This window comes from Parasteatoda tepidariorum, chromosome 9 (genome assembly GCF_043381705.1).
Source record: "Parasteatoda tepidariorum isolate YZ-2023 chromosome 9, CAS_Ptep_4.0, whole genome shotgun sequence".
In the NCBI taxonomy this organism is placed as follows: domain Eukaryota; kingdom Metazoa; phylum Arthropoda; class Arachnida; order Araneae; family Theridiidae; genus Parasteatoda; species Parasteatoda tepidariorum.
The window spans coordinates 87,756,872-87,769,620 of NC_092212.1; the positions used below are offsets into that span (position 1 = coordinate 87,756,872).

The 12,749-nt window shown below is 27.8% G+C and overlaps 1 protein-coding gene across 2 annotated transcripts in view; it reads left to right on the forward strand.

The window, feature by feature from the left end:
• The first annotated feature begins 2,910 nt into the window (after nt 1-2,910).
• LOC107453134 (uncharacterized protein CG3556-like) overlaps nt 2,911-12,749 on the forward strand; it is a 29,902-nt gene continuing 20,063 nt past the window's right edge. The window contains exons 1-2 of one of the 2 annotated variants that reach the window (XM_043052860.2): nt 2,911-3,239; nt 12,014-12,139. In XM_043052860.2, coding sequence (XP_042908794.1) covers nt 3,170-3,239; nt 12,014-12,139 — 196 coding nt within the window. In that variant the 5' untranslated portion in view covers nt 2,911-3,169. Of the gene's footprint in view, nt 3,240-5,285; nt 5,440-12,013; nt 12,140-12,749 lie in introns of those variants that run through there. The other variant, XM_043052859.2, reaches the window with a different exon arrangement.

Sequence of the window (12,749 nt, forward strand, 5' to 3'; positions counted from 1 at the left end):
ATACTTTAGACCAGAGGTCGCCAAAGTGGTCTATATAGACCCCCAGGGGTCTATTTAACATAAGCGGGGGTCGATCTTAGCCAGGGGGTCGAATGGGGGTCGATCCGAACCGGAAGGGTCGATTGGTCGAAGGATTATCAGTATTTTTCAGATCTGTGACAATTAGAAATAAAAGAAGAAGACTTGGAAATATATACAGGTAATCTTCAAAAATTGAGCGACGANAAAAAATAAGCTAACAATTAATAATCAGCAAAAAACTAGTTAACAAGAAATCGCAAAAAATAACAGTTAATATTTAAAGAAAACAAGCTAACAATTAATAACTAGCAAAAAAAATAATAACTGTTACTAACTAACTAAAAATTAGTCGAAAGAAATAATTGATCCCTTATAAACGTGCTCTTGTAATACGTATTATTTTATTTCGCATTCAAAATTATTATCACAAACTATTTAACACTGTGTATTATAGTTAAGTAAACAACTTTTAAACTAATTTTTTTCATTGTGTGCCGTCAAATTTCGAAATCGTTAAAAGTGTGCCGCCCCCCAAAAAAGGTTGAGAATCACTGCTTTAGACTGTTGCTCCCTTCGCTCCCTCCCTGCACGCCACTGTGTAAGCCTTTAAAAATAAAAATAAAAATGGAGTTGGTTCATTACACATATAAAGGCCTTTACGTGTTGCTAAACTAGAGAACCACCATCTTCGGTACTAAATCTAAATGATGCGCTTTAATATTTATATATAAGAGAAATAATTAAAAACTCTCAAGGTCATAAGAAAACGGTAGTGTCTACATCTAGTGGAGGAAATATCAAATACATGTCTTTCTAATTTAAGGTATTTTGAATTGAAAATCTGGAAACTATATCTTATATTTGAATTCAACAGGGAGGGGGGGGGTGGCAACATGTACGCAAAACGAGTCTAATATTAAAAATAAAATCGCATATTTTTATTACTTTTATTTAAATTTTATTTTAAAATCTGATAATAAAATTGCGTCGAATTAATGTATCCTATGTTATCATTAGATTGACATATTGACGCATATTAAATTGACGCAATCTATAATTTCATTTCAATTTAATTTCGATGGTAAATAATAAAGACATTAATATGTTCATAGATTAAGTTTTGAGGAGGAAATTTTCTAAGGGCTGAAAAAATTTTAAAATAATCTGATCACATAAAAGGATCTATCCAAATATAAGGTTGCGGTGGGGGTGGGGGGGGGAGAATATTAGTGATTTACTATAAAACGGAAAGGAAGGAAGAAAGATTTTGCTTCCGACACCGAAGTAAAAAATTTCAAATTGATTATGTATCATGTTTTACAAATTAAGAACTTCATACAATTCTTTATTTAAATGTCGGCTTAAAAAGTCAGTGAAGTTTACATTTAATTTACAAACAAATTCATTGTAATTCACAATTTGTAAATGAGTAATCATTTTTTACTTTCGTGTGATTTACGTCCGACATTAACGATTTGATCCATTTAACTTATTTTAATCAGTTTTTATAAAACAAATTGTTTTCTGATGGGTAATGATGTACTAAAAATTCCTTAAATATTTTAATTTCAAATGAGGAGAAAAGCAAAAAAGAATAAAATAACATTTTAAATAAAATTCTTTAAAATATTGACATTTTTTCTATCCTACCATTCACACTTCATGAAAAAAAACAACACTCTGACCTGAAAATTTTAAGTTTTTTACCTAGTAAAACAGGACATTTGAAATCTGATTTGAGTGGCCACCCTGTAATGTTGCATATTTACAATGTCAAACAATGTATGGGAAATACAATTCAGCGTATATACAATTCAGTGTCAAACAATATATGGGAAACAATACCTCATTTGTCTAAATAGTTACCTTTTTCACCCTCAGTAAGTTGTAGGCTTACTGAGAGGACTTACTTTCACCTCAGAGGAGGGGGGCAATCTTCAGAGCTCAACGAGGACATATTGGGGCACAAAACACAATGTTTAAATCATTTTTCTGATACCCCCTAATTACTTCCATATTGAACCTTTTTTTTTAAATTTATTTTTCAACTATCCTGATGAACGACAAACGTATTAAAAAATAAATAAAATTGGCTAGAAATTATAGATCACCAAAACAAACTTTTAAAAAATATATCAATCACCCCCCCCCCTCCAAATTAAAAAATACGTTCCCTTCCTTTGAATTAACATCAATGTTTCACGAGTGTGCATTCGCATGCGAAAATGTCATCAAAGTGATTCGTTATCTATTTTACGTAATGGCTGGTAAAAATATTAGTTATAAGTGATTTTAAATACGTTATCTCTGCAAACTACTGTTTTCTGTATCGTACTACTCACTACACTACTTTTTTTTAATAAAAAAAATAAATAAAATAATAAATTTTTAAAAAAATTTTAATTTTAGAAAAATTAAAAAAAAAATTTTTTTAATTTTAAATAATTTTAAAATAATTTTATAATAATCTTATAATAATTTTATGATAATTTTAAAATAATTTTATAATACTTTTATAATAATTTTATAATAATTTTATAATAATTTTAAAATAATTTTATAATAATTTTACAATAATTTTATAATAATTTTAAAATAATTTTAAAGAAATTTTAATTAATTTTAAAAAACTTTTTAACAGAATTTTAATTTTTTTTTGAAGAATAGCACACAACATTACAAATTGCTACAAAAAGTATCGACTACAGTTGTTTTATTACTTGCAGTGCGCTATTTCTCACTACAGTTTAGGGAATCATTTCGTCTACGTGATTCTTCACAAAAAGAAACTGAGTATACAGAAGCCGCAGCTCATTCGAATTTGGAAATACTCTGAATACTAAACTCAATCCAGCGATAAATCACGTTTGCGCAATCTCCCCTATAAATGAGTTCTCATCGTTTAAAAGCTCCAAACGATATGCAAATTTCACTCTTTTATGAAAGTTAACATCAAAAAGGCATTATTTAGAAGTGATTTCGTGAAAAGAACGATGTTTTTTCATTCAATTTGAGTTATCTCTCCCTTTTTTTTTCTTCTTTTTTTTATCTGTGTTAATAGCTCTTCAATCATTTACTAAATGAAGGAGGAAGTGTTTCCCATGGGGAAAACACTTAAAAAAGCTCTTTGACCGAATCAGTTAGAAAGATGAACTTCTACTGGCGATGTTTACTTATTTTATTATTCGGCTCGCAATGGACGACATCGTCGGATTCAGGTAAAGAAAATTTGCTTGGAATATGAATATAAATTATCTATATATAATTTTTTAAATGAAAGGCTTTTTTTTTTCCTCTGCATCTTGTATTTTAGACAAAATTTCTGATTTTTGTATTCTTGATTTTTTTTCTTTCAGTTTATTTATTTATTTTTTCTGATTTCACTGTTATTTTTAAACTAGTTTTATTAAGAAACTTTCTGCATTGCCTACTCGCAATTTAGGCAAATTATTTGATTTTTGTTTTCTTGGTGTATTGTTTTTGTTTGTTTGCTTTATTTATGTTTTATTATAAAATATCATTTCTAAAGAGAATAAATTAGGAAACTTTTTTCCTTGTCGATCTTAAATAAGCGGCGATGCTAGGTGGGTTGTCGAAAAATGTTTGATTTTCGTTTTCTTGATCTTTTTTGTTTTTGTTTTATTTATTTAACACTTTCTATTAATTTACTTTTTTTAATTAGTTTTCGCATTTTTGATAATAGTAAATCATCCAACGGAGGAATTCCTTAAGATTTGAGGAAAAGGACGAAAATAAAACTTAAAGTGAAAGAATGATTGATAACTTTTAAAACAGTTGTATAAAAAAAACTTACAAGTCATAGAATAATTATGATTCTTTTATTGCAGCTAAAAAATATTCGCATGTTTCAGTAAAATATATAAAAAAAATATGCAGGTCCATCAAAAGTTATAATATTCTTGTAGTGGCGGGAAAATATTCATACATTTTTGTTCAAATGTGTAAAAAACAATATATGAGGAATTTAAAACAAATAGAATATTTTACATTTTTGTAAAATGTCGCGTAGTTATTTCAACCAATTTTTTTAGAACTGGTACACGAAAATAAATTTTTTTAGAAGTTAAAAATAATTACGAATCCTTTAAAATAAAATCTGAATGTTTTATATTGATTAAATATGGAGGTGTTGAAAGGAAAAGTTTAGAGTAAAATAATTGTTCTTTTATTCGTTTATTTTTTGCTATTGTGTATTTAAATTTCAAATATTAATTTCCATTTTGTCCCTCTTAAGGTAGAAAACATAACTAATAAAAAAACATGATTTTGGACAAAATTTTCGAAATTTAATTTATTATGAATTTAGAAATCAAATTTTTTTACGTTTTACACCATAGCTCTTATTATTTTTAAAATAATTATCTACAGTTTTCCAAGAGTGTTTACGATGATAAGTCACATATTTTGAACAAAAAACTAAGTAGAATTTCATTTTTAATCTGTGTTTCTTCACAAAGACAAGAGCAGAAATTTTTTTTAAAGTTTGCTTTTTTAGCACTAGAAGGACTAAAACTTAGTATATACCTATATTGCCCAAAAGCAGTAACAAGGATTGCATTGTGAAAGAATAACTAGCGTGTAAAGAAATTTGTTTCATTAATTTTTAATAATTTTTATATTATCTACAGTTATATAACAAATTATTAGTAAATATTAACAATAAAAAAATTTACTTCACTCGGAAAAAAAAATTATTCATTATTATTGATACATTTCTTTACTAATGAAAAAGCAGTCAAACATTGGGCAATCTAGTGTTAATTACATTGATCCCTAACTCACTAGTATATACACTTGCTTTCAAAATAATAGTTCAAAACACAAGTTAATAGCCTCCTAAATGAAATCCTCTAAAGATTTTTTGCTTTCGGCGATAGAATATTTTTTTTACAGTGTTTAGCGTATATTCAAAATTTGCCTTATTTTTTACCGAAAAATGACCTTTAAAAAATTTTTATAATAATTGCCAGTTTTATAAGATTTTAGATATAATAAAACATCTAAACTGGTTTCTTAAAATGTTATGTTAATGTTTAAAAAAAAAAAGGAGGCCGTCGTAACTAGTCAAAATAAACGTCTTTTCAAGGTTGTTTCATCGAAGACAAAACAATGGCAGGGAAACTTAAGAGGAAATCTATACAAAAAAAAAANAGTGATTTCGTGAAAAGAACGATGTTTTTTCATTCAATTTGAGTTATCTCTCCCTTTTTTTTTCTTCTTTTTTTTATCTGTGTTAATAGCTCTTCAATCATTTACTAAATGAAGGAGGAAGTGTTTCCCATGGGGAAAACACTTAAAAAAGCTCTTTGACCGAATCAGTTAGAAAGATGAACTTCTACTGGCGATGTTTACTTATTTTATTATTCGGCTCGCAATGGACGACATCGTCTGATTCAGGTAAAGAAAATTTGCTTGGAATATTAATATAATTTATAAATACAATTTTTATGTTTATAGTTTTTTAAGTGAAAGGCTTTTTTTCCCTCTGCATGATTTTAGATAAAATTTCTGATTTTTGTATTCTTGAATTTTTTGTTAGAGTTTATTGATTTATTTTTTCTTAATGCTCTGTTATTTTTAAACAAGTTTTATTTCGTTCAAGTATTATTTTCTACAAATTTTATTATCGTATTCAAGTATTAAACTCGCATTTTAGACAAATTATTGGCTTTATTTATGTTTTGTTGTAAAATATCATTTCTAAAATGAATAGATTAAGAAACTTTTTTTCCTTCTCGATCTTAAATGAGTATAGCGATGTTGAGTTGTCGGAAAATTTTCCATTTTCGTTTTCTTGATGTTTTTTTTGTTTTTGTTTTATTTATTTAACACTTTCTACTAATTTACTTATTTTAATTAATTTTCGCATTTTTTTATAATAGTTAAACGGAGGAAGTTTTTAAAAATCAGAAAGGAGGAAAATAATATCTAGCTTGAAATGAAATAAACTTATGATTTTTCACTTTAAACTATAGTGTTTTTTCTTTACTGTTTCTATATGCTTGTTTGCTTTATTTATGTTTTATCATAAAATATCATTTCTAAAATGATTAAATCAGGAAACTTTTTTCCTTGTCGGCCTTAAATAAGTAGCGATATTGAGTTGTTGGAAAACTTATGATTTTCGTTTTCTTGATGTTTTTTGTTTTTGTTTTATTTTTTAATTTTACTTTTTTGAAATCAATTTTCGCCTTTTTGATGATAGTAAATCATTCAACAAAGGAATTCTTTAAAAAGAAGAAAGGAAGAAAAGTGAAATAATGATTGATAACTTTTAAAACAGTTCTATAAAAAAAAAATCTTGAAAGTCATAGAATAATTATAACTTTTTCATTGCTGCTGAAAAATATTCGTATGTTTCTGAAAAATATATAAAAAATTCATTCAAAAGTTATAATAATCTTGCAGTGGAGGAAAAATATTCATAATTTTTTGTTCAAATGTGCGAAAAACAATAGATGAAGAATTTAAAACAAGTTGAATAATTTACATTTTTGTAAAATGTCGCATAGTTGTTATTCTAACCATTTTTTTAAGAACTAGTGTAAAAAAAATTTTTTTTTGAAGTTATAAGTAATTACGAATTTTGTTTCGTTCAATTTTTAGTTTCGTATATTTAAATTTCAGATATTAATTTCCATTTTTTCCCTCTTAAGGTACAAAACATGTCTAGTACAAAAATGTGATTTTGGACAATATTTTCGAAATTGAGTTTATTATAAATTTAGAACGTTGATAACAGAAGTTTATCTCAAAATCAGGTTTTTTTCATATTTTATACTACCTTAAACACGATAACTCGTATTGTTTTTAAAATAATTGTCAATAATTTTTCATGAGTGCTTATAATTATAGCTCACACATTTTGAACAAAAAACTAAGTAGAATTTCATTTTTAATATGTGTTTCTTCACAAAGACAAGAGCAGAAATTTTTTTAAAGTTTGCTTTTTTAACACTAGAAAGACTAGAACTTAGTATATACCTATATTGCCCAAAAGTAGTAAAAATGGTTGCATTGTGAAAGAATAGCTAGCGTGTAAGGAAATTTGTTTAATTAATTTTTAATGTTTTTCATATTATTTACTGTTACATAACAAGTTATTAGTAAATATTAACAATAAGAAAAATTTATGCAATATTGTTTGTACATTTTTTTACAAATGAAAAAGCAATTAAAAAGCAGTAAAAATGACTAATCAATGACTTGGGCAATTTAATGTTAACTTCATTGATCCCTTAGTCGCTAAAAAATACACTTTCTTTTAAAATAATAGTTCAAAACACAAGTTAATAGCCTCCTAAATAAAATCCTCTAAGGATTTTTTGTCTTTGTTTTGGGTGATATACTTTTTTTTTTACAGTGTTTTGAGTATATTCAAAAATTACCTTATTTTTACTTAAAAATGACCTTTTAAAATAAATTAATAACAATTGCTAGTTTTAAAGGTTTTTAGATATAATAAATCATCTAAACTGGTTTCTTAAAATTTTATGTTAATATTTTCAAAAAAAAGGTCGTCGTAACCAGTCGAAATAAACGTCTTTTCAAGGTTGTTTCATCGAAGACAGAACAATGGTAGGGAAACTTAAGAGGAAATCTATACAAAAAAAAAATGACATTTATTCATAGTATAGATAAGAGTATTAAAAAATTCGTCTATCAGAATCTTTACCGACGTTCAAAATAATGAATTTTTACAGTAGCTAGTGTCCATATTTGAGTCACTTGACAGAAATTAGTAGACATCAATAATGATTGTCCATTCTGATAATAAACACTTATTTTCAACCTCATAATATGTCTGTGCGAATTCTAAAATATGATGTTTAATTTAGTTTTTTTTTGTTTTAATTAAAAAAAGAGCTGATAAATTTACATCATATTTAATCTTGAAATCATATTAGCTCAGGGGATAAAGCGCTCGCCTTCCCATGATGTGACGGGTTCGAATACCAGAGATGGCTGGTTGATACGAATTCCACGCCCGGCTCGCACCACCCACTGTGCTGACGTAAAGTATCCTCAGTGGTAGACGGATCATGGGTTAAAGCTCCCTTGTCGTCCGACTTACCGTGGGAAGTTTTCGTGGTTTTCCTCTCCATGTAATGCAAACCATGTAACGGGTTAGTTCCATCAAAAAGTCCACCACGAATGAAATTCTTCCAAACTTGGTCTTGTTTTCTAGGTTGGGTTCCAAATTACAAAGCTTCGGAGTTGAACATTAGCAGTCGTAAACCCGAAATTGGATCTGCTGTTCAACGATGGCTATAAAATATATAGAAAATCAATTTTTTTTATATATTATGAATATAATAAAACTACAATGTATCTATTCGTACTTCACTATGTCTTTTTTTTCTTTCATATATTTTAAACAGTAAAAGAAGGGTCAGGTAGACAAATGGTCATGCTCTTAAGTCTTTACCAAGGTCTTGAAAAAATGTAATTCGTTTTTAAAATTTCAGCTTTAGTTTTCTGCCCCTAATAAATGCATTTCGTACAAAACCTAATTGTTGAAAGGTTATATAATAAGTACCAAATATACCAGAAAATATATAAAGTATTTTATTATTATATTTGGTGATCATTAACACAGCACTAATAAGAAGCAGTTTTAATGCCGATACTGTAAAAAATAATTGTTTTGCAGCCCTCAGAAAGGGATTTGTAAAGGACAAATTTCCTTCATAGTGGTAAATTTATATTTTCATAAGTTGCTCCCGGAAAATAGTATTATGCCAAGTGATGCTAAATACAGTAAATCTCTATTCTGAAAGGATGAACGACGAGAAACGAGTTTAGCTTAACTTAATAACGTAAAGCCGCCAGAAAGAGCAACAAATAATAGTAAATTAAAAGATTGAAATAATTTTAGCTTTGTTAATTTAAGTACTTAGTGGAAAAACCAGCTAAGTGATATTTTCAGAAAAGTAAAAGTAATGGTAAAAAAAAAAATGGTTTCTGAGCAATTTTACTACCAATTTATTAGTAGGCAGGACTAATAATTTTTTGACTAATGTGGATTAGTTATGTTAAGATTAATGTGAAAGCAACGAAGAACGGGCAGTATTGAGGTAGAATAAGGTATTTAAATAAATATGAAAATAGTATTTATTTTTGTGTTTAAAGGACTGGGGGAGCCGTGGTGGCTCAGGAGATAGAGCGTTCGCCTTCCAATGAAGTGAACCGGGTTCGAATCCCAGCGATGGCTGGTTGATACGAATTCTGCACCCGGCTCGCACCACCCACAGTGCTAACGTAAAATATCCTCATTAGTAGACGGATCGTGGGTTAAAGTCTCTTTGCCGTCAGGCTAACCGTGAGAGGTTTTCGTGGTTTTCCTAACCAAGTGAAGCAAATGTGGGCTAGTTCTATCAAAAAAGTCCTCCACGAATAGTCCTCTCCTAGTTCTTGATCCAGGATTTCCCTTGTCTTCTGGAATGGGTTCAAAACTACAAGTTTACGGAATTGAACATTTGTAGTCGTCATAAACCAAAATATTGGGTCAGAAACTCAACGACGGTTATTAAATATATGAATGGGAGGTTAAACTATTTTGGAGGGATGTCCACAATAGCCTTGGGGGTGATGGGTACCCCTACATTGTCGTGCCGAATACTTTGGATAATTGACGAATGGAATATGTATTGAATATTCTTAAAAGAATCATTTTTAAAACTGTATATTTTAATTCTTTAGAAGTAAATTGAAATTAGTTAAATTGTTGATAAATTTTATGAAATAGTGTTAGCAATATAGGGTGTCATTTCAAGTCCTGTCAATATTTTTTTATGTTCCTCTGCGATAATATCACAAAATGTATCGATAACTTTTATTATTAACTACCATCTAAGCAAAATAGCGTTGACTAATTTCAGTCGAATTACGAAAATATTAATTAGTGTAAAAATTCGAAAAATTGTTAAAATATCTTTATATATAATGTGTTAGATTGTTGTTTATTCAGTTCATACTATTAGTTCTCATTCTCCCTCTATCTTGTTCAAATTTTCAATCGTTAATAAAATACTTTTGTATTCATCAACTCAAATTCAAATACATTTTTTTTTAACTTATAGTGGATGGCATTTGACGTTAATACAATTTTTACGAATATTAATTCATTCATTAAATAGGGGTGAGCGAAAAACAAAATGGAATGTTCTGACGGGGTAAGCTTTAAAGGGTTTTAAATTTAATTATAAGCTACGCAGTTTTTAGCATATTTTAAAAATAACATCAGTGATCATTTCTAACTCATAGCTCTATTTGAACCAAAAAAAAAAAATAGTTTATGACGCACATTTAACAATTTAATTGTTTTATGTTCGCTGTGTCACATACATTCAGTAAAAAACATGACGTAGTAGCACATGTGATTCCACGTCACCCAATTTATACTTTTATAGTTATCTGAGACCACGCCCCCTTTTTTTTTCAATTCCTTCTATTAGTTTACACCCTTCCTATATATATTTATATGTATAGTTAAAATTTTCAATCTTTCATAAAATACATTTCATTCATCTATTTAAGTTCAAATACATTTTTTTTTATTCTTGCAGTGGCTAACACTCGATGTTAATACAGTTTTTTTTTCATATATTAATTCATTCAGTAAATTAAATGAATTAATTATAGCTTTATATGGAAGAAAAAAAAATTGATATTTATTGACTATATAATCATTGAGATCTTTGTCGTCTGTAGTAGAATTGAAGAAACCAGTTTTCCCTTCCTTCAGAATGTGTGAGTGAAGAATGATTGAGGCATGTTTATTAGAAAGTGAGGCGTCAGACGTTGAAATGGTTGAAGGATGGAGTGTTTTTTAATTGTTGAAGGCGTCCACTTCCTTCCTTATCATTTTTATTCTTCACTTAAATGAGAAGAACGTTCTTCCATTTTGGAACTTCCATTCATGCTTCTGAGATTCGCCTTTCATTCACTGTTTATTGAAAATAGCTCTTAAACGCTTTCTTTGATAAGCAAAAAAAAAATTGTTTACTGCTGCTATTTATTGTTTACATATTTAAATCTTTCGAATGATCTCTTTTTTTTAGAATGGGGATATCAGGTACTCACAGAATATAAAAAAATACTGCTAAATAACCCAAGACGGAAATTGTTTTACTGCCTTTCTTCCATATTGTTAAAAGTCATGAACCTAAATTTGTTGCCGTCATGATTAAGATTGTTTGCCAATTCGGCGAGCGTTTCTTAATGTTTTGTTTTTTATTTACCTACTTTGTTCGATCTCCGATGAGGATGTAGTAAAAAATATGGATATCAACTAAAAATCTATCGTTCTTTGTTAAGGATATTCTATGGTGAACGTCCTGTATTAAAATGATCGTTAAATTTACCGTCCACTCTTGAATCGTCGTAAATACATATTTTCTCATTTCCCCCTTTCTTTTAATTCCATACGCATTAAAAAAATTAATCTCTACCTGGTGTCAAAATAGTATGAAAAATTTTAGACAAAAAGACAGCGTTTTTTTTCTCCAACAAATGCAAAAAGTAAACTTTTAACGAGTTTATAACTTTATGTATTTGCTTGTTTTTTTTTATTATTGAGTATGTTATTATAAAATCATTGAGTATGCTATTATAAATAAATTACTAAAGACTTGTTTGTTAATTTATACAATTTTTACCATGTGCAAATTCATTTCGGGCAAATCCGTGGCTATAAATAAGCGCAAAACAGGCAATTCATGTTTTTTTTCCTCTCTAACTTCATTAAAATTGTATAATTAAGTATCAACCGTATTAATTATAAACTTCCTTAAAATTATCCAGTATAATATTGCCTAGCGCACATCCATTTTCGGGCCAAACCTTGGTCACTGACAAATCAAACGAGATATATATTAGCTGCATTTTAGATATCATCAGTGACCTCTAAAGTTACTTTTTTGCGACTAATTTTCTGTTTAACTAATAAAAGATTTTTATTTTTTTAAAGGATGTGTGAAAGAAGATTTTCCTTGTGATTGCTGCGGTGACTGCGTCAAAAAAGAAAAATGGTGTGACGGTACAACTAATTGCCCGGATGAAAGTGATGAGAAATACTGTAAAAAGGTCTCTTGGTGTAAGTATTTTAATTTTTTTTTTCTCTCCACAAAATATCGTTTCTCTTCACAAAATATCGGCTATTTTTTCACAAACTATAGATAATTTGTGCAGATTTCAAAAGTGAAATATATTTAAAATATCAGAGCAATAAATCTGAATATTAAGTATTTTTTTTTTAAAAAAAATAAAAATTTATAAATATCAAAAATATTTTCACAACATAGAAACCGTCATATCATAAAGATATTGCCTACTTGTTTTGTAGAATAGAAAACGTAGAAATTTATTTTGAACTCCTTCGATGCAACACTTTATATTACTATATTCTGACTTATTATATGATATATATATATAGTAACCCCAAAATCCTTAACAATATCCAAACGAATAATAGTGATATTATAATAATAAGGTATAATAATGACATAATAAGGTAACATGTCTTATAAAAATGACATGTTACCTAAGTAACACGTCATTTTTATGAGAGAATAAAGATTAAGATTTATGTGTATGAGAAATAATGAAATATTTTTATAATGAAACATTAAAGATAACATTATTATAATGAAACATAATGAAACATTAAAGATCTTTATTAAAATGCAATGTTAAATTAATTAACC